At 37.8% G+C, this 21,481-nt stretch overlaps 1 protein-coding gene across 3 annotated transcripts in view; it reads right to left on the minus strand.

The window, feature by feature from the left end:
• The window catches only part of LOC121943411 (excitatory amino acid transporter 2-like), a 33,139-nt gene that overhangs the window by 5,633 nt on the left and 6,025 nt on the right, over nucleotides 1–21,481 (minus strand). Inside the window, exons 2-9 of one of the 3 annotated variants that reach the window (XM_088091211.1) lie at nucleotides 9,793–9,932; nucleotides 8,367–8,519; nucleotides 6,084–6,334; nucleotides 5,879–5,987; nucleotides 4,664–4,790; nucleotides 4,217–4,450; nucleotides 2,210–2,404; nucleotides 1,123–1,257 (exon numbers count right to left, since the gene is read on the minus strand). In XM_088091211.1, coding sequence (XP_087947337.1) covers nucleotides 1,123–1,257; nucleotides 2,210–2,404; nucleotides 4,217–4,450; nucleotides 4,664–4,790; nucleotides 5,879–5,987; nucleotides 6,084–6,334; nucleotides 8,367–8,519; nucleotides 9,793–9,922 — 1,334 coding nt within the window. In that variant the 5' untranslated portion in view covers nucleotides 9,923–9,932. Of the gene's footprint in view, nucleotides 1–1,122; nucleotides 1,258–2,209; nucleotides 2,405–4,216; nucleotides 4,451–4,663; nucleotides 4,791–5,878; nucleotides 6,335–8,366; nucleotides 8,520–9,792; nucleotides 9,933–13,622; nucleotides 13,856–21,481 lie in introns of those variants that run through there. The other 2 variants (XM_088091179.1, XM_088091123.1) reach the window with 2 other exon arrangements.

The following is a 21,481-nucleotide window of genomic DNA, read 5'->3' on the forward strand; positions in this document are numbered from 1 at the left end:
AATTCATTTATGTCTCATTAAAAAGTGAAAGGAAGTCAAAGGTGCAGTGTAGGATTATTGGCAGGGATATATTGGCAGAAACAAGCATGGTTATACGTTATTAGTGTTGTGTTTCATTAGTTCAGAATGAGCACGTCATTATCTACATATGGAGCAGATCCTCCTCCACGGTGCCGGACATATTATACCAGAACATATCACCCAGTACAGATAAACACAGACATGATGCAAGAGGTGACTTTACTCTGCCAAGAGCAAACATGAATGCAATCAAACGAACAGCAAGGTACAGAGCAACGTATCGATGGAATTCACTCCTTACGTGCATCACGCAAAGAACCAGTAAAATGTGTTTCAAACTAATTGTAAAAATGGCATCTCATATATAAATAAAACAAAACATAGGAAGCAATTAGGTTCTGAAAAAAGGAAAATGTGTTTGTGAAGTGTTACAAAGAAGATTTTAATAGATATTATCATTATTAGAATTATCTTCTTTTAGAAGTTATTTGTTGTTTGTTGTTGAAATAATAATAATAATACTTATTATAACTGCTATTATTATTTTAAGTTTTGCTTTGTTTTGTTACATGTTCTTACGTTATGAATATGAACTGGACCCCAGGAAGAATAATAGCAGCTAATGGGGATCCTAAATAAACTAAACTAAACTAAACTAAACTAGACACCACTAAATCCTACATACTGCACCTTTAAAGGATGTTGGGGAGGATGGGGTTTTAGGTAATTTTTAATGCCATTTACATCATTAAGACTGTACAGCAACAGAAAGGCAGCTGTTCAACCAGCCAAGTGAGCTGTACGCAGCTTTACAGTGAAGGAAACTGAGATTTTTTTCTGATACTGGATTATTGGAAAAATTTGAGAAGATATGATTTGGAACTGCCATGAATTACTGTTATTCATTATAAACCCTAATTTTCTAGAGTTTCTGGTCTCATTCTGAGATTTCTGGGGGGTAAACATAAACAATCTAAACATAAGATTGTAAATTTCTACATTGGTGTGATGGCTTTTTCAGAGATGAGAAACTCCTGCATGGTGTTAAAATGTGCCTGCATGTTTTTAATAAAAGCTTTTTTGGGTTGATGTTGAACTTACAGCAGCCAGTCGACAGCAACCAGGAGACTGATGTCCTGAGTGGGCAGCCCCACCGCCGTGAGGATCAGAAGCATGGTCACAAGTCCAGCACTGGGAATACTGGCAGCTCCGACACTGGCCAGGGTGGCTGTCATACTAAATATAAAGCAGAAACAACTCTCAGCACGAGGACAAACCACAAGCTGAAACTGCCACTAAACACTTTTATTATTCAGTCACTGTGTTTCTTAAACAAATGGTATGAAGACAAATTTAATATCTGATATGACAAATGAATCGCAGTATGAAGTGTATGAATCCACGACGCTTAACCATTATCAAGAAAATGATCTTTATGAAACTGATTCTAAGATTGACTGCAAGAAATATATCTACAATAGTACCATAACTCCACAACTAGGAATGTGCCTACCCCCGTGTACTGTATATCTTTAAATGTTTTTACATAGTACAAATGCAGTATTATATCAAGTCTATGTATTTTATAGGTTTCAAAACATCTTGCCAAAGGACTGCATTTGAAAACTGGCCTGATGGCTAACGCTGGCACATTTACAAAAACGTTGATTAATGTGTGTTGTCCTTATGAATAAAACAAATGCAATGAAATACCTTTCAATTGCATCTCCACCTGATTAATCAAAGATTTAACAATAATGAAATAACACCATCTTCCTGGAATCTTCAGAGCTAACAGTTTCCACACTTTCCATGTTTACAGTGATGCTCGAACCTTCATCACCACTTTTTGATCATGACTGAGTGGGAATTTACATTTTAAAAAATATGGAAAAGAAGACAGATTAATCCACCCTTCAAAAACATTTTAGCACCACTCTGTCAGTGCTGTCGGTGTACGAGCGTGACGCCGAAAGCCACCTTCCGTGTCCAACTGGTATGAGAACATGCCACACAGCGTTGGTATTATAGGCTGGTAGACAGCCAGATGGCACCAGGCGTGTCCATGATTCACCAATATTAATGTAGTAGGAATATAACTTGAAATTTTATTCGTATTCTTTTGTTCAGGCAGATTTTAGCTAATTTATAGCCAAAATGTTACCCTGCAAATGAGCCACAGTCTCACCTGACGGTAACAATCTGGCCCCAGTCCAGGACAATCCCGTTCATCTGAGCGATGAAGATGGCAGCCACAGCCTCGTAAAGAGCTGTGCCGTCCATGTTGATGGTGGCACCCACTGGAAGGACGAAGCGTGTTACTCTCTTGTCAATGCCCAGGTTTTCCTCCAAGCATCGGAACGTGACAGGCAAGGTCCCGGCACTGCGGAAAAAAAACAGCAAAAACTGCTCTGTTATGACAGTCACGTACAACTTGCAGTTTGCAAACTCTGCACCCAATTTGGCACTGAAAACTTGCAGAAGTACAGAACTCAAGCAATTATTATAGACTGTCCGTTGAGAATTATTCGGACTGGGTCACACTTGATGTTGCAATAGTTTTTAAACTTAATTACACTATTCTTCTATTCATACTGACATAAATCCACTGTGAACTATGGTAATTTATTCACTGTTAATTTGTTACATAAAATAGACTAATATAGGCTAAGGCTTTCATGAGTTTCACTTCGCCAAAGAAACAAAAAGTTATACTAGTTTAAATTCACTTTGAGGGTGAATCTCATAGAGAAAACAGCAGTTGTGACTCAGCAGTTGTTTTGTGTTTTTTATTTTATTTTTTTGTCTGATAATTAATAAGTGTTTCTCGCAGATGGCGGAGCAGGCCAGAGCTTGAGAGAACTGAGCTCACCCCAGGAGGGGAAAGAGTGCATCGATGTCATTAATAAAACATCTAGTGCAGGAAAGTTATCCCACATAGAGGCAAAGTGAGACGCCAACGCTGGTAAGACTACTTTTGAAATAAAGGTTACTTTTGTTATTTACCATGTGGCCACGGAGGGAAAGGGAAATCAGGGTATTCAAAAAAACATGCAGCGCACTGGAGAGGAAACCTGAATTAGAGACAGTCCTCCTGAGCTCAGAAATCATACCTGGATGCTGTTCTGACAGTCGTGACCCAAGCTTGAAATATTCCCATGAAGAACTGGAAGGGTTTCTCTTTTACTATCAAAAATATATCAGTCTGCGAAGGGAGGTATTTGGGGTAGATGGATGTGGCAAACAAACACAGGACTTGGGCCCAGGAGACTCTGTTTGTGTCCCATGTGAAACCAAAAGTCAGTGTTGACTCTTAAGCTACGCACGTATGTAACATCACATCGCACCCTCATTCATGTTGTCACTTTACATAAACCCTTTGAAACTTGAGCAAATTGGCTTGATTTCTTTCAAAATCATGAAAAGAAGACAACAAGCAGCTTAACAAGAAAGGGCCCAGAAATTATCAAGAAATTGGTAAAAATTCAGAGGAAAATTACAAACAAACAAAAGGCATGGAAAAAAACCCAAAACAAACAAGTTACCTAATAAAAAAAAAACCCTTTCTGCAACATAATGTTAAACACATTGCATATGAATTATAATAGTTTTGTTCCCCATTTTTAGTTAACTAATAATCCTCCCCAGCTAATATTCAGGTAATTTCATTTCATTTTGACCTTTTACTATTACTTTTGACATATCTTATATGACATGACATATCTTGCCAAGTTGCTCATAATGTTATTTATTTTTATTTTTTTTGTAAGAAAGCAAACCAAAATTTTTAGGTTTCAAAGGTTGAAATGTTTGTGAAAGGTGGCTTAACACCAGGTTTGAAAGGCGTAAGTATGTAACGTGACCATGCTTTCCCTAAACCTAGCCTAATTGGTAGGGTCGCTAGTTCTTGTAATGTCATAGTGCTACTTTGTATGATTTTATACGTATTATTATATTAGGACATGTTGATTCTGATCCTGAATGTTTCATCTGACTTGCTTCCAAAGTGAGATGACTGTTAGAAATTCAGAGAAAATATTGCTAAAATAAATAAGAAGAACATGCCTACTTTTGCACATTGACTACACATTTGTTCAAAGATAGCTGGACTTATCTTTGAAGATAAGGGTTTACTTCTACAGCATCAGAGAGTCTTACAATATAGAACAGAAACCAAGGCAGAAATCTCTCTTACCTGGACGCTGTTCCAAGTGCTGTGACCCAAGCTTGGAATATTCCCATGAAGAACGTGAAAGGGTTTTCTTTTACTATCACAAAATATATCAGCGGTAGGAAGATGCCGCCATGGATGATGAGGCCTACTATGACAGTGATCATATACATCCCCAACTGCCGCGCAACCACCTCCAAGTCGTTGATGGAGATGATCTTTCCACAGATGAGGCAGGCAATACCAATAGGAGAGTACCTGAAGACAGATATGTTTATGATTAGGATTAGTTTTTGCATCAAATACACATGTTTGCAGGTACCTTCGTTATTATTTTGGATATATTGGTATATCGTATAAACTAGCTGTAGGAACTCTACGTCATTATCATTGCAGTGGAAGCAAAAACCAGGGGAGTGGTCTGGCAATGTCACTGAATGTGGAGTGAGGCCTGTAGTAGACAGCACTTACCACATAATTGCACCAACAAGCCTCATGATAATCTCATTTAGGACGTTGAAAAACTCCAACATCAGCTTGGCTTTTTCACCCATTTTCCCCATAATGACTCCAAAAGCGACAAAGAATCCAATCAAACCTGTAAGACACAGAATACAATTATATAGAAGAAGAGTGATGCAGTTTGACATTTAATTGTAGCAACAACAACAAACAACAACAAAAAAATATATTGGATTTTTCCATTGGATTTTGGATTTTGCAAAAAATAAACTCAAAAAGGAACATCACTTTTATGATTTTTGAAGCATAAATACAATCATGGCAGTGACAAACTAATGTTAGGCTATCATCAAATGCATGACTTTTATATCACCAAAACAACAAGGCTGTGAATCTGTGTTCGGCGGATGATGCTTTTTTTGTCTCTTTTGTTCACTTGTAAGCAACCATCTTTTTTAAAGACACACAAATGTTTCAAAATTTATGTATTTTATGCTGTACAACAAAACAAAACTCTCTTTAACTTGTGTTAACCACAGACATTATTTTCAGCATCTAACCAAAAATCCATTCAAAAAAACCATTGCTTTCAAGGATAAGTCTGTCTCATGAAAATGAATAGCCTGGAATGATGGCTAAGAATTCATTGAGGGACATTTGTAAATGTAACCTTTTTGGTATGTCTTTTCAATACTGCAAAACAGATAATATTTAGAAAAGTCAAAATACTTGAGTGATGTATTGGGGAAAAAAAAAAATTTAAATACATTTTTATATCTGCCAAGAAGGCATCTTTTTTGTTTTTGTTTTGGTAGAGGTACGTATCTGTGATGGGCAATATATTGTAGGGTTGGTTCTTTAACAAAATATTTAGACAAGACAATTTGGGATAAATAATCATCAGCAATGTGGGTATAATGACTGAGTAATGGCAAGCAAAGGAAAAGCTACAACAATCTGGTAAGTTCAGAAAATTACATTATTTACTGTACTGCAGCCTTTAAACCAGGAAAAGTCAACTTGTACAATATTCAAAATCTAAGTAGATATCTAACCTCATGTCACGATCAGACAAAAATCAACATATCGCCCAGCCTTATTACATATTGTCTGATTGTTTTCTACTTATTATATAATTGGAGCTGAAAAAGAACTTGTGTAATTCTTCAACAACTGCTTCTCCTTCAGTTCTGTGGTGGGTGTGTTGTCAAACTTTTCACCTACCCAGGACATTCATCCCACTCTTGAACTGCAGCGACCTTTTAACTGTGAATTGCGGAGGTGCTTTGGTTCTGTTAGTGGGCACTGGTACTTTGGTGGTTACTGTTTGGATCTGGACAAGAGGCAAAGAAAAGAGCAAACAGTTGGAGAAACTGACATATGAATCAGACGTTATATGGTGGGCGAATCCTTTCTGTGAGACGCCTACCTGCTGAAAGCAGGCCTGCACCAAGTTCTCTGGGAAAAGATTTCGGATGAGATCGAACAAAGCGTCCACACTAGACACCTCGTCGTTCTTCTTTCCCTGTCCAAGATTAGCCTTCAGCTTGGGGTTACCGGGATGGATAAGCAGCACCAGGATCACTCCAAGGACGGCTGCGATCACCGTCGTCGTCATGTAGTACACCATAGCCCTGGTGCCTAAGCGTCCGCTGGATTTGGCATCCAAACCGGCTAGTCCTGTTGGCATAGTATGATTAAAAGAAATATATATATATATATATATTAATCAAGTTGTTCACCCCTTCACCTAACAGTGACTAATGTCTTTCTACTCAGAGCAACTTGCAGCATTTGAACTTTGGAGCCACCAAACATAAAACTAACCTTATTTAGATAAGTGTTATAGTTGTCGCAATAAGACATATTGCCCAAATATATTGGAAAAACTAACTCTGTCAGGTTGTTGTTTACTGTTCGTAGTAACACCTACGAAAAGTAATCTAACATAATTCGCGCTTAAGCCACATAATTAGTGAGCCAGGAGGCTACAATCATGTGACTTATGTGCTGCAGGCTGTCACACGTCATTTCATGATTGCAAAATAATTATTTAGGCGATGACGAATAAGAGTCTGTAATAAAAAAAGTCTGTATGGGGTCAAACAAACACAGGACTTTGATCTGGGAGACTGCTGTTTGTATCCCATGTGAAACTAAAAGTCAACATTGACTATTTTAAGTTACATATGTCTTGTTCTCACATCAGGTCCTCACATTACATTGAGTACAGAGTGTGCCGACAGTATCCTAAACCAAACGTAACCAGTAATAGCTCTAATTTATAAGATGTCATACAAACCATGTGAATAGCCTTTCTAAAGATATCATACGGACTGTTGTATGAGGATATTTTTATTGCACACACAAAAAAATAATGTGACTTGTTTCCAAACAAAGAGGATTCAGTCAGAAACTTTGACAAGATGCCTCAAGAATAACAAAAAGAATGTGTCTGTATACGCACTTTAACCACACATACATAGCTAGACAGTTGGACTTATATTTTAAATACAAGAGTTTAATTATCCAGTATTACAGGAACATTTTGGGTGATGCAATATAAAGAGTGAGAATGAGTTGAGCAACCATCGGGCTTTTATGCAGGAGACTGGGGTTTATGTCCCATGTGAAACTAAGTCTTTGTTGACTATTTTTTGAGATATTATGTCATTCATTCAAAAGATATCTTATGAACTATGTGCACATCTTTTCATATGGTGTTGTATGAACTGCTGTAAGAGGATATGTTGATTCTGTGCCTGAACACTTTTTGAGCACAACCTTCCAAAGTGAGATGACTCAGTCAGAAACTTTGAGAAAATGCCGCTAGAAAAAACAAACGTGTCCGCACACGCACTTTAATCACACATTTGTATGTAACTAGACAGTTAGACTTATCTTCTGAATTCAAGGGTTTAATTATCCAAAGTGACAGCAAGTGACTCTAACACTGTTTCGCCACTTTTTCAACTGTTGTCACGTCTTGTGGAACAGCAAATAACGAATAAGAATTCAACCCGTGAGTTGTTTACTGAGACTAGCAGAGTTTGGCAAGGAAGGGCTGCTGATTAACAGTTTTGAATAATTATAGAGACTATATCCAAAAATATGTTAGCTTTTACAACAAAGTTTGTAAAGCAAAGTTATGCAGCATTTTATGGGTTATTTGTTGTGTTAATTTATGCAGGTGTGGCATACTCATACTTGAGTTACTAACACTGCAGTGTCTTACGTCTCTATTTATAGTTTAGTTTAAAAGATAAACAGACCTACCAGTCACAACACAACAGACTGATACCGCACAAATGTTAGATAAAGCTCTGCTTCACGGCTCTGCTTCAAGTCAAAAACAGATTTTCTTCCTCCTCTGTGGCTTTTTGGCAGGTTAGTAATGACTTTGACACATTATTACCTCTCAGGTATAAGAATGAATTGCACCTGTAAATGAAAATTCAGTTCTCTTGTCGAACAGTTCAAACTGACAGGACAGATAACCAATCAGATTTCTGGAGCGGCCCACACCACCCCAGTCTATTCCCTAGTCACAACACTGAGCTACAAAGCACAATTATTAAGGCAAACACATTTTTTCTATATTCCAATTAATGACAACCACATGCTTTGTAGTTAGTGCACATTTTAGTGGCACCATGCGACCTCATTTTAGGACAGTTGTCAGCAAATTGAGAAGCCACTGTATCTCACCCACCTGTGACCAGACTGGAGACAACAAGAGGCAAAATAAGCATCTTCAGCATCCTCATTAGGATCTCTCCGGGAAAGGCGATGATCATAATGACATCAGGAGGGAGAGGGGATATGTGCCGCAGCAGCATCCCAGCGATGGACCCCAGAAACACACCTGAGCCGGCGAGACAAAAAAACACAAATCAAACACTGATTCAGGCGACTCTGAGTTATGAGATACTAAACGTGAACGCTAAAGGTGTCTGCATACGATTATATTTGCATGTGCGTGATCTCACCTTTTGCTCATTTGATTAATTAATCTTAGTCACCTACAGTATGTTTCACCCTTATAAAATAATGATGTTAAGAAAATATAACCTTGATCTAAATGTTTCCCACTTACTGTGCATCTATCAACAGATGGAGGATAGAATAAAAAAACAAGTTGAAAACAATGAAAAAAAAACACTGAAGAGAAAACATTTTTCTTGTTTAATTTACCACTGATACATTCAAATAAAACTGAAGCAGCTCCTCACTTCAGTGAATCATGGTGTAATTTAAATGCAATATGAACCCGGTGAGAGAGTACCATTCAACTCATTTTCTTTGCTTTTAACATAAAGAAAGACGCTGTGAACAATTTTCATATTTAAAGTGTATTCAGTGAAAGGTTTTGGCTTCACATTGGGCAGTAACAATGACTCAGTTGTTGGCACTATTGCCTCTCAGCAAGAAGGTCCTGGATTTAAAAGACTAAGGGCTTCCTAAGTGAAGTTTGTATGTTTTCCTCACGTGTAGGTGGATTGTCTAACACATGGCGGGAAAGGCTCCAGCCTCCCTGAGCAGAAGTAGAAAATAAATGTGTTGTGGATGCACTGTAAAATCTGACTAGCTGATCCTACTTAAAATGATTTTGGAAACTCACTGCCTCGATAAAGGAAGGTAAATCTAAATATTAATCTTAATTTCTTTTTATCTATTTTTTAAATTACTCAAAATTCTATTTACTTACTTTGCGAAGCTGCTGCAACTTTAATGCGACAACTGAAATCACCTTGCTCGTTTTAAATGTCAGCAACCTCAATAAACCACGTTAGTCTGACTTAAATTAATCATGACAAAGAGGATTTTGCCAAGGAGAAGTTAGGAGATCTGCAAGTTTTGTTTTGTTTACATGTTGAAGAAAACAGGATTGACTAGTTTGCAACCAGCAGAATGCAGATAAAAGGCACAATAAACTTGGATTACTGAGGTTGCTAAAACTTCAAAACATTGATTTTTATTAAACTTGTCATTTTTAAGTTGCAACAACTTCACAAAGGTGACTCACGGTTTGGCTACATTTACTTATTTTTAAAGGCGATCAGTTCCCTACATTCTCTTTAAGTAAATTCATATTTATATGATTTTAAAGTGTGGAAGTAGCAGAACAAATAACTTACCGAGGATTGTGAGAGTGAGAACCATGTTCTTCATGATTTTATCACACAGAGTGCCACATGCACTCTCTTGAGGTTCTACTATGGGCTCCAGGTGGCTCTCGCCCATCCTGACCTCCACTTGCTTCTGCATTTTGTTGGCACTGAAAGAATTAAAGAAGAAGCAAGAGCTGGTATTAATTAACTGACAGATTTATACGTTTTAAAGAATCAGACTGGTCTCATTCCCAAGTCGTCAAATACAGATGCCTTTTCATGCCTCTAACACCAAGTATACACCAAATTTGGCAAACAAAAAAAAAAGACAGACAAATATGCATGAACCCTAAACAGTCTGGCCTCCTTCATCTGGCAGGCGCTGCTTGGTTTCAAGATGGAAGCTGGATAACAAACTTTCTCATTTTATTGATAAAAGGTACACTAAAATATTTCTGAAAACATTTGAAATGAAAATAGGCAATGCACAAACAGAATCATGATGTATATTTGATCAGTGCTGCCTAGTTTGACTGCTGAATTCTGTGTTTCGACAGACGGATCTCAATTTGAGGTCAAGTCCTGATACTGCAAAGTCAGATATGGCAAATGGACGGTCAGCTCACCATACAGTATTCATCATACACTGGTGGCACAATCTCCTGCTGCTACCCCTCATGAAAAAATAAATGAGATCGGTCAACTTCACATACATCAACAGATCCAGTGTATCTCCACTAAAACTCCCATGTACACCCACCCGCGGCAATATTTGACACTTGTGTCCCATGTGAAACCAAAAGTTCTTTTAATGTAACATTACCTAAATTACATCCAGTAACAAACATACTTATTTTAATTCAAAACGTGACTTTTCCTAATTATAACCAAGTAGTTTTGTTGCCTAAATCTAACCAAGACTGACTGACAATGGTAACCACAGTTACAACATGCTTCTTGTAGTAAATGTTGCCCTGAGCGTTCGTACAAGACACCAAGGGGGAGTGGGAAAGCACTGGTATGTGATGACCCAAGAACTAGAACAGGTTGTTTGAATTTATATTCTTTATACATTACAAAAAAGAGGACATGTTCAGTAATTAAACTGATGATTAGTTGCAGTTAAGAGAAGGCGTTGTTGAATGAGGAAGGAGGAAACAGACGTGGGGTTACATTAAGATTAGAAATCTTGTTTGAGCTATACCTTCTAACAGAAGTGTTTCTGAATATTGGACAAATACGAAGCGTTATCACAACCAATTGTTGCCAAGACAACGTTTAAAAATAAGAGGAGCATGATTGCGGTGGTGTAATGTAACAAAGTAATAATACTTTTGGGAGTTTATGTGCTTTACTTGCGTTTTTATATTTCTGTAAACTTTTACTTTACTCTTCTGCATTATAAAATGTATGTTTTTACTCCACTACATTTCCCATAATCATTTTTGTTACTTACTATAAAATAAAGAACGAAGGGAAGCGGGAACATTAAGCTGGTTTATTTGACCAAGAAATAAACTTACTAATTCTCAAAATTCTGATGGTTGCTCTTTGAAATGATCAGAGTTTACTTGCACTTTTACTTTTAATACTTAATTACATGTATATGATATTAATTTTGATACATAAGAATTTTAAATATGAGATACTTTAAGACTTTTACTCATTCAATATTCTAATAGCTGACTTTAGCTTTTACCAAACTCTTTTTCTGGTAAGAAATCTGTACTGTTGCTCATATATGGCTTTCAGGTGCTTCATCCACCTCTGCATGGTTGTGCATTCTTTCATACATATTTGGTATTGCCATTTTTTGGGTGGGAAGCCAGTGAGGGATTCATTCTTGTCATTGCAAAAACCAACTCCAACATGTTAGTCAGGGCATCTGCACAGTAACAGGCCCTGATTTTGGAGGATAACATAAACCTCCCACACGTAATAAACTCCTATTCAGCAGCTCTACGCTAAAATTTGAGTAGTGAGACCATGTGCAGCAGAGGAGACACACCTGTCCAATGCTCTCACCAGACCGACAGAAGAGATGTGACAAGATGCCAACACACAGGGTATTTATGATTCCAAACTGGGGAGAAAAGGGGGCACCAAACCGCCAAAAAGGCAATTAGTGCCATAAAAATGCAATAGCAATTACAATATTTCAATATTACATGCAAGACAAAGTGATCACTGTGTCATTAAGTAATTAATGAGGGCACATGCACAGATGATTACGTTCAATTAATTCTGCATACTCTGCATTCTAAATGCATGCAAAGTTGTAAAAAGTTTGCAGATGGCCTTTCATAATTAGCGACTGACATTTCCAAACAATTAACACAGAATCAATAAAGAGACTGTTTAAAATCTGCATTTTAAACAAATTATTCCACTTTTACTCGATTTGAATAAACAGAACACCAGCTGTTACTCATATCCTCCCCTTTGCTCCTGCTGCTGCTGCTTCTGTTGGGTGTCTATGCATAGTCATTTATGATAATTCCAGATAATTCTGTATTGAATAAAAAGCAGCAAAACTTGCATGTCAAGTGTTTTTTTTCAAGGAGGAAATACTTTATACTTGACTATATATCAAATAGCTGTTTGTGTTATGTGTTCAGTGACTTGGCCTTTTGTTTTGGGATGCTAATTTTCTTCATTGATCTAGTCCATCCTATAGTCTATTCCCTCGTCTTACTGCTTCGTCATCTTTGAAGCAACAAGTGGCTCAGGTTTGTTGTGGTCTGCCGTAAAGCCTCTTTGACTTAAAGATCAGCTCTCCCCTGTGCAGCCCTTTAAATCCTCTGCAGAGCACAGACGTGCACGGTTATGTAACAGCGAATGCCCGTGACATTTGGACACTCTCAACCTTCATGACTTTAACACCTGGAATATCAATGCCGACAGCGAACACAACTGAAACATACCAAGTCTCGGCAAAGGTTGTGAATTAAGTGAAAAGTTTTCACCACAAAAAGCTCTTGCCCTCAAGACAATATGCAGTGCAGAATGACGACAATGCTTTAATTCTAGACAGTATAGAAACACAATGTTATTTTCTTCGAACATTCAGTTATTGATGATTCAACAATAGCAATCTGTACAAGATATGAAAGGCAACAGGGAACATATAAGGTGAGGACAAAACAACTGCCAATTCAATCACACCTGTCTGATACACTGTGCTCTAGCATTAATGAGACTTAAGCCTTTTAAAGAGGATAAAATTAGCACCTCCAGCACACAAGTGATTGAGTTACGCAACGGAAAAGGGGCTTCCCAGGAAAAGTCAAGGTGTCACCACCACCTGCCTGACAACTGTTATGCGGGAGATTACTAATTTGAATACCAAACTCCAGAGTTCAGACCAAATTTCTCTTTGTTTTGCACAGCTGGGTTCTCAGAAAGCACTGGAAAAATCATTTGCAACCCAAAAAATCTCCATGAGAGAAGGCAGTTTAGAAGCAAAGGACATAGTTATATCTTTTTCAGTGCAAACTGGTTGTTTTCTGCCATTATCATTTAAAGTTATACAAGATATGCTCTGTTAAGAGTTGAAAGGCTGATTAAGGGTCAAAAGGCAAGAGTGCATGACAAAAAAATCTGAAAAACATCACACTTTCTCTATTAATAAATCAGCAACAAGATCACCGCAGATATCAAACTAAAGACATGTTTACCACCGTTATTGCTGGACACACTAGACCACAGCTATTACTGCATCATTGATGCATCATTCAGCTTTAAGCTTCACCGGAGCTGCTGAAGATTTTTTTGAAGGCCCCTCTTTAATTCCAATGTTTTGATGACTCATCTCACAAACTGCTACCACATCACTACGTGCTACTAATGATGCTTACCGGTTGATTTTTATGTTGCTTTAAACTGAAATTAAATTTATGGAGAGCTACTACACAGCCATCCGCGTCAGTGAAAAAAATAACGAAGTCATGGCTCATGCATTAGTAAATCCAGTCAGAACCTCCAAAAAGTCTTTTATCCCTTCAGAAAGGGATCTTCAGGTTCCTAAAAAATCAGGAGATCACTTCTTCCTCAGATGTATATCCACAATCACAGATGCCTGCACAGTCAGCGTCAAGGAGGTGCATAAATGTAAACTGACTGCACTGGAGGTCTGAGAGGAGTCTCTCAGACAGGAAGGGTGGAGTCAACCTGCTCAGATTAGCAAGGGAGGGAAAATCCTTGTTGTTGGCTTTGGATGTCCAAAGAAATCAAGTCTCACGAGGTTGTGAATGAGTCAAAGTAAGTATTGCTGAGAGCTGTGTTAAGTGTTTTAGCTGGTCTGACTTCACGGAACACAAAATCAGATCTCAAACTGCCGATTTAATTAGAGTACATAAAATAGATTAAAAAAAACTCAAAAAACTGCATATTAATCAGTGCACTTATTTAAAGCTCTGTCCAGATGCATTCCTATAACTTTTTGTTTAGCATGTTTTTTCCACATAAGGGTTAATAAATGATAAAAGCACATCTACTCTCTCTTCCTCATTGAGAAATTCTTGATCTAGCCTCCACCCTGCCCATCGCTGCTGCTTGTGGAACCTTTTTGCTTTCACTTTTTCCAATGCTAGGCCGACAGGTGAAACAGGACTGTCCATTGTACTGACTGAACACTGCGTAGTCTGAAAAGTTTCGCATGGGACCAAAAGCCAAATTGTTCACCGTAATTCCAAAAACAAATGGCAAACACTCCGAAGGCCCATTGCTCTGAAAAAGCACACTCTCCCAAACCAACACATTCTCATCCCAAGTCATCACATATTGCAGCTTTGTCAGCAGACATTCGCGTCTACATATTACTATCTAGGTATCCATCTCTGTCAGCCGGTGACATTCTGGGATGCTGCAGTAAAAGCACATGGTTTGGCTCTACATTGATATGGGAAGCAAACAGTGGGCTCCTGGGTAAAAGTCTGGGGTTTGCTGGACTTTGCAGCTCCTATCATGTCATCGCCAGCAGTGTTTCAACTTGAAGCTGTGCAGCAGCATATCATATGGCTGCGATAGGTTCTGTCAGACTGTGTTATAAACTGACACCATCTAGCGGGGTATCATATCACTACGATAGGTGGCTTTTGGCATTGGTGTCTGAGGCCAAAATCACTGACAAAGTGGTGTTATTTGATGACTTTGTAATGAGAACGGGATGCCCAAACAGATCAGCGTACCTTTGCAGGTGCCTGTTTGTTTTCCTACTATGGAGAGGGCATGACCCACCCTACTCTGCCCCTGATTTGCTAGCATTTGTTGCCCTTCTTGGTGGAACTGATTAGGTTTAGGCATGAGGAATGAGTTAGGGTTAGTTTAGCAATATCATGGTAGGAACAACCAGAGGCAAAGTAAGGCAAGTCCTTGTCCATAGTAGAAAAAAAATAATGTGGCAGAGCTGAGTGATGACAGACCCAGGAAGTGTGCCAGGCTCTGACGTAAATTTTCATAGTGGCCAAACAGTGTAACTGCACCGTCATTTAAAGCCCTGTGACCCCAAAAAATTGCAAAAGAGACCTCTGTAAATCAGTAGATACATTTTCTTGAAGTGTTACATAACCTGCAAAATGACTTGTTTCACTATCACGATTTGGTCCATTCAGTTTGATGACATTTTTAAAGACTAGAAGAGACACATGTTTGAATAATTGTATCTCCATTCAAATTAGCAGAAGGCCGAACCAGAACTTGGCTGTTTGGCCAGCAGAAGTAAGCAGCTCAGCCGCACTTTGTTGCTCTGTGCTGCACTTGATTGCTTTTGGGTATTTTTATATGCGGCAGTTGAACCATTTTGGCTTCATATGCGATTGAGAAAGTCTAATAAGAATGAAACGGGGCCCACGTTCAACGCCGTATCCAGTTGTCTTAATACATCCATGATTAAAGGCAATGAGTCTTAGAATAGGGAGAGTTTGTACTTTTGGAGCAATGGACCTTTGGAGCAATGGGCATTTGTTTTCAGGATGACAGTCTGCAGGACAAATGGGACTGGACATTTTTTCGAACACTAGGGTTTGGGAATAATGGGCTGTATGGAAAATGGCATGGCATTGGTGAAAGAGTGGTGCGCATCAGGATGACTAGCGATGCCATAAGAGGGAACATAAGAGAGATTCAACCATATGTCTTTGAGCCTCAGTTCGACTCAGATAAGGAGTGCACCGAAATTGACGACTAGCAAACGTATCTGAATAGTAAGCGTAGTTAGTCACTTTTCTTTGTTTATGATGTCTGTTAGCTTGTAGGTAACTGGCGTATCACAAAAACAATATTTGCTACAGTGGTTTTTTTTTTGGATAGTGAAAGGAAACTCTAGGGTCCGGTTTATATCCAAAATTTGCACACTCTAACAAGATTTCTGTCAAAATTGTTGTTAATGCAAACCCTCAATCTCTGAACTGACAAGTCCGTTCTGCACTGGAGGTTTTAATGTTTCTTTTCCAGCATTGTGACAAAGTCTCTTGTGTGTTTCCTGTGAATACACCTCTCTAGAGGCAAACTTTGCACAGACACAAGTCACTTAGGTCAAGGTCAAACATTTTAGGGGACATAAACAGAAGGAAAACACATTTTCTGCACTTGCAGAACTTACAGTACAATACTTTGCAATACAGATGTTCAGTAAAAGCCACCAAGTAAACAATTTGCAGAGCTTTTATTTTGTAAAGTCCTTTCCGGGAGTTTTTCGGGCTTGGCTATACACATACTGTGTTTTCTGCGAGTGATGACTTTAGTCTCATGTGGCTTTCTTGTTATTAATTGGAGCCAGGTAACACTTTATAATGTCTGATCAAATGTGTACTGTTCATCTGTGCCGCCATGGGGGGAACGCAAAATGATTCAGTACCGCTGCAATCCATAAATGATGGAATGGTTGTCAGAACATGACTAAGCTTCCTGCAAACTCAATGATTTATTTGTGATGTGAAATTGTTTATTTGCATGCTTTATTAATATGTGAGCCAGTGAAGAGAAAGGAGCAAATTTAAGGGTTAAAGTCAGGCTCTTAATTAACAGTAAGCATGAAGTTTACAGGGAACAATACATTTCAAATTAAGCAGCAAAAAGCTTCCACGAGAGCTCATTTGGAAGAATAAAAGTTGATTGTGAGAGACTGATTGCAGTTTCCTCGACACATTTTTGAGTATTTAATCAGACATCAATTATGGCTTATATTTGGGTAAGATTTCATATTTCCCACTGATTTTAATAGGGGTTTTGATATGCAAGTGGCTTATCAGTTCTGTTCCTCAACTTAAACAAACACGTGATTGCTCGAGATGACTTGATAAAGGCAAGGGCAAATGAAAAGGCTAATCAAGCCAAATACAATTTTTTAATGATTTTTGAAATTGTGTACTTCTTGTATTCTAATAACATGAGCTTGAATGTTTCCAGTGCTGCTCTGCGAGGACTAAATCTATTTATTTTTTCCAAATCAATTAGCAGAAACCAGCAACAAACACAATGAGTCAGGCCTTGATTTGAGATATTTGCAGTGGCGCAGCTGTTTAGTGCTCCTTCCTCACTGAGTGGGCTCACTGATTACACTCTTTAAGTCCATGGCTTCTTTTAGTTTCAGTGTGACATGGCCATTGTACATGCAGTCTTTGTGATGGTGTTGCCATGGCAGCATTCAGTCTTTAATCTCGACTTTTCACATGTGATGATGATTACTAAGGTGTGTGTGGTATTTGGAGCCATTTTAACATAGTTGCCATGCACCTGTTTGGTCTCAGTCATGACGTCCTTCTGTCTGAAACGATGGTTTTAAGCCTCAACATTCCTATGTATGATGGCCGTAAGGGACAAAACAATAATTTTAAAAAAAACAGACATTTTCAGAAAACATTTGACAAAATACAACATTTCATAAAACACTGCAATGTTTTGTAAATTTTGTTTTGTAAAATGTTTTGTTTTGTGAAATGCTGTGCTTCACAAAATGCTGCCAAATTTCATTTTATGTTGTTAAATGTTTGTGTGTTTTGTAAAAAGGGGTTCTGTGAAATGTTGTGAAATGTCAGGGTTTTTTTTTAATCTTTTGTGAAATGCGCTTTTTTTCTGTGTAATGGTGTCTTTTGTGAAATGGTATTTTGGCCACCATACTTATCCATGGTATAAAATAGTCACTGAAATGTTGCTAATACAGCTTGACTGTGTTCTTACTTATCTCTTGTTTGGTAAAACTTTTCTGAAATATTTGTGTTGTCTGATACCTTTTTCCTAAATGTTGGTAATTTCAAAATGATGTTTTATTAAATGTCACTTTTTCAATTTTTTTTTATTAATGTTAGTGTTTTGTGAATTGCTGTACTTTCTGAAATCTTGTTTTGTTTTTGGGGTTTTTTTTGTTTTCTAAACTGTTGTATTATGTGAAATGTTATGTTTTTTGAAATATTTTTTTTTTCTGAAATGTATCAACATTTTGTGAAATGCCACGTCTTCTAAAATGTTGGGGTTTTTTTTAAACTCAGGGCCACTGTACTCATCCACAGTATAGCCAAATGTTGGAATGGGGCTATGACCACTTGCCTATTTTATCCCTTGATGTAGGAATAAAAAAAATGCTATGTCAGAATCAAAGGACTGAATGCTGTTTGATTACACAGTGATTGACTATAACAGTATCAAATAGTTACTGTAGGAAACAGCCAGCTGCAGTTTGCAGAGTTACTGTGTGAAAGTGTGTTGAGCAGGTGACACTTTATTAGTGCAAAGTGTGTGTGAAGGTTCCCATCGCTGAGCTGCTCTCAGATCTTGGACAGGGAGACATAAGAGCACATGGCAAAGCATTTGTCTGAGCACTTCCACACCTTGCTCCGCCTTTTTTCCCCTCAGCACCAAGCGAACCTCATGCTGCAACACCTGACAACACACACCACACTTATACAGTGTCTATAATTAACTAATCTGTTCTGAGCCGCACTAATCCAGCGCACATACACACCGATCGATCGGACACACTCAGAGAACAAATCCACAACAGATTTTTCCACAAATCATAAAACAAAGGTCTCATGCTTTATGTGCTTTGGTTATATGGTGATATTGGTAGTGGATCACTATGTGGCAATGAAATAATATATGAGCTTAACAATAATGCAGACAAACAGTCAGTCACAGCAAGTCAGTAATGCTGATCTGTGATTTAGGGTGTGTGATTGTGAACCTTTTTTCAAACTTAACTGTTGCACGTGTCTCTGCACTACAAAATCTCAAACACCACAAATCCTTCTCAGTACCACTAATAGGGAGCCCCAAAACTGACAAAGTATGGTACAAGGTCATAAGATGAGGCAAAAATACAGCTAAATACTTTGATAAATAACATTGTTTATTAAATATGAAATGTAAAAAGAAACAAAGCTTTACCTTCAAATCAGTTGCTTAAAAAAAAAGCAAAAATGCAAAGCTAATACACTATTTTACATTATACTTATGCATTCAGTTATATTTTGGACTTGTCTGATAAATTTTCGCTACATACGCTAATAGCTAAGAAGACTTCTGACTACTGAGTGGTGGAACTGGGCTTAATATATTCAAAGGTTAAATATTGTGTTTTGTGAAATGTTGCGTTTTGTGAAATTGTGTGTTTTCTGAAATGTTTTTGTTTTTTGTGATTTATTTTTTATTTTAATTGAGATCATCTTGTGATGGGATCTCCTTCCCTTTTTCCCGCCCTACTTCTGGCACTCTTGCTTGGACGGCACATCTTTGAACTCTGCCTTCTTTTTCATCTTAACTACACACCCATAAAGTATCATGACTGCTGCTTGCACGTTGTAGACAGAACGAGAGAAATATTAACACCTGCCAAGGTTCGAAAAACAGCATCTGTATCAGCTTCCATCACAATAGGTGTCATTTTGTCGTTGTAACACACACAGACTCACAAAGTGAAAACAGTATCAGCTGTTATGATGCTGTCGTGGTTCGTAACAAATTAGACCATATGTGTTACTTTTTCTAGTGTTTTTAAATTAACACATTCCACGCCAATCCTGTTACCTTCTGCTGCAAAGATTTTACTGCTTCTGTTCGCACTGCAACTAAAACCCAACGGCTTTTGAAATTCACCAAACTGTACAGCTCACACAACAAAAAAATTCCAGCAAATAAAGCAATAAAAAAGTAATTTATCCATGTTAAAAATGTTACAAATAACATCTTTAAATTCATACGAGTATTGAAATAAATATGCTTTTAAAGACACCGTCCAGTGAAAGCCAAGTCTTTGAGTTCGTTAACATGTCCATATGGTGTTTTTTATACGCTACAAGACACATCATGAGTAAATAAGCTATTGGTGCACCAGTGACGGTCTCAAGAACGTTTGTTATGTCACAAAAGGAACAAATCTCAAAATGCTCTGGGGAAATGAGGGGTATTAGAGGACAAGCCATGTTTTGCAAGCTAAGTTTCACTTTCGTTTTCATTTCAACTTGTCAAAGCTGGCAATCGGAAACAAGGTTTATCTAAAATTAGCAACAAGTTATTAACTGACAACTTGACAACGTAGCTCAGCCGTTTTATCTATTGCCGTTGACAAGCAGGTGTTTGTGTGTTAAGGAGCAGAGTAGAGGTATGCTTGACTTGTGTATACATAATTTATGTAATTTGTATTAATCTGATTTGCAAACACATCGCTCAGTGCACACCAAATGAGGCAAAGTTGCAGAGATACATCAAAGTCATTTTCATTCATGAAGTGATATTTTTTTTAAATGAAAAAAATGAAATCTGTAATTTTGATGAACAGATGAGTCTTTAGAGGTAATCAGTGTCTTAGAGGAATTTTAAGTGCATGAGCATTCACTTTAAGTTTCAAAAGTATTTGTATAAGTATTTGTTACTTTACAACATGGTTATCAAATATAAAAGACCAAATGACTCCGCCTGCAAACCTCGAATTCCATCAAAACAAAACAGATTTCAAGCTGTGCGGATAGCTCAGTAACTGGTAGTATTGGCAAACAGCACAAAGCCGTACATGTTTGGAACAGAATTTTCCTGTAACCTCGGTGCTCTGAATGGAAGGGCTTTAAACACATTTTTCTGATTCTTTCTTAATGGCGTAAACACTGAAATCAATAATGCTGTACACATGGGAGTGAATTGCTTGAAAAATCTTGAAGCCTGAAAGCATTACACAGTTCTAAAAAACACCTGAGAGGTGCAGCTTGGACAGATCCTTAGTGATGAGGTACCCTAAAGTCCAAGGCAGCTGGATCTTGTTCCCATGGCCACAGATTTACATGTTAACCCTTTGAAAACCAGAGCGACATCCCTTTTCTTGTGACGCTTCCAGATGTCTTTCACAAGTATGTAAACCTTAAGCAACTGGTGAGATTTCTTTCAAAAATGTGGGAAAAAAAGGCAATAAGCAACTTGCTAAGAAATATTCCATAAATTGCAAGAAATTAGTAGATTTACAAAAAAGATAGGGGAAAAACAAAAAAAGCTAGTGGAAAAAATATCTAATTAAGGGGTGATTGGTGGCTCAGTTGGTAGAGCTGGCGCCCCAAATATAGAGACTGTGTCCTCGCTGCAGCGGCTGCGGGTTCAATTCTGGCCTCAGCCCTTTGCTTCATGTCACCCCCTCTCTCTCTGTCCTCCTTTCACACTATGTCTGTCCTGTTAAATGAAGGCAATAAAAAGGCCCCAAAAAATATATATTAAAAAAAAAAAGAAAAAGAAAACC

The sequence above is a fragment of the Plectropomus leopardus genome, chromosome 1, assembly GCF_026936395.1.
Source record: "Plectropomus leopardus strain MGB_pleo_1.0 chromosome 1, ASM2693639v1, whole genome shotgun sequence".
Classification (NCBI taxonomy): Eukaryota; Metazoa; Chordata; class Actinopteri; order Perciformes; family Serranidae; genus Plectropomus; species Plectropomus leopardus.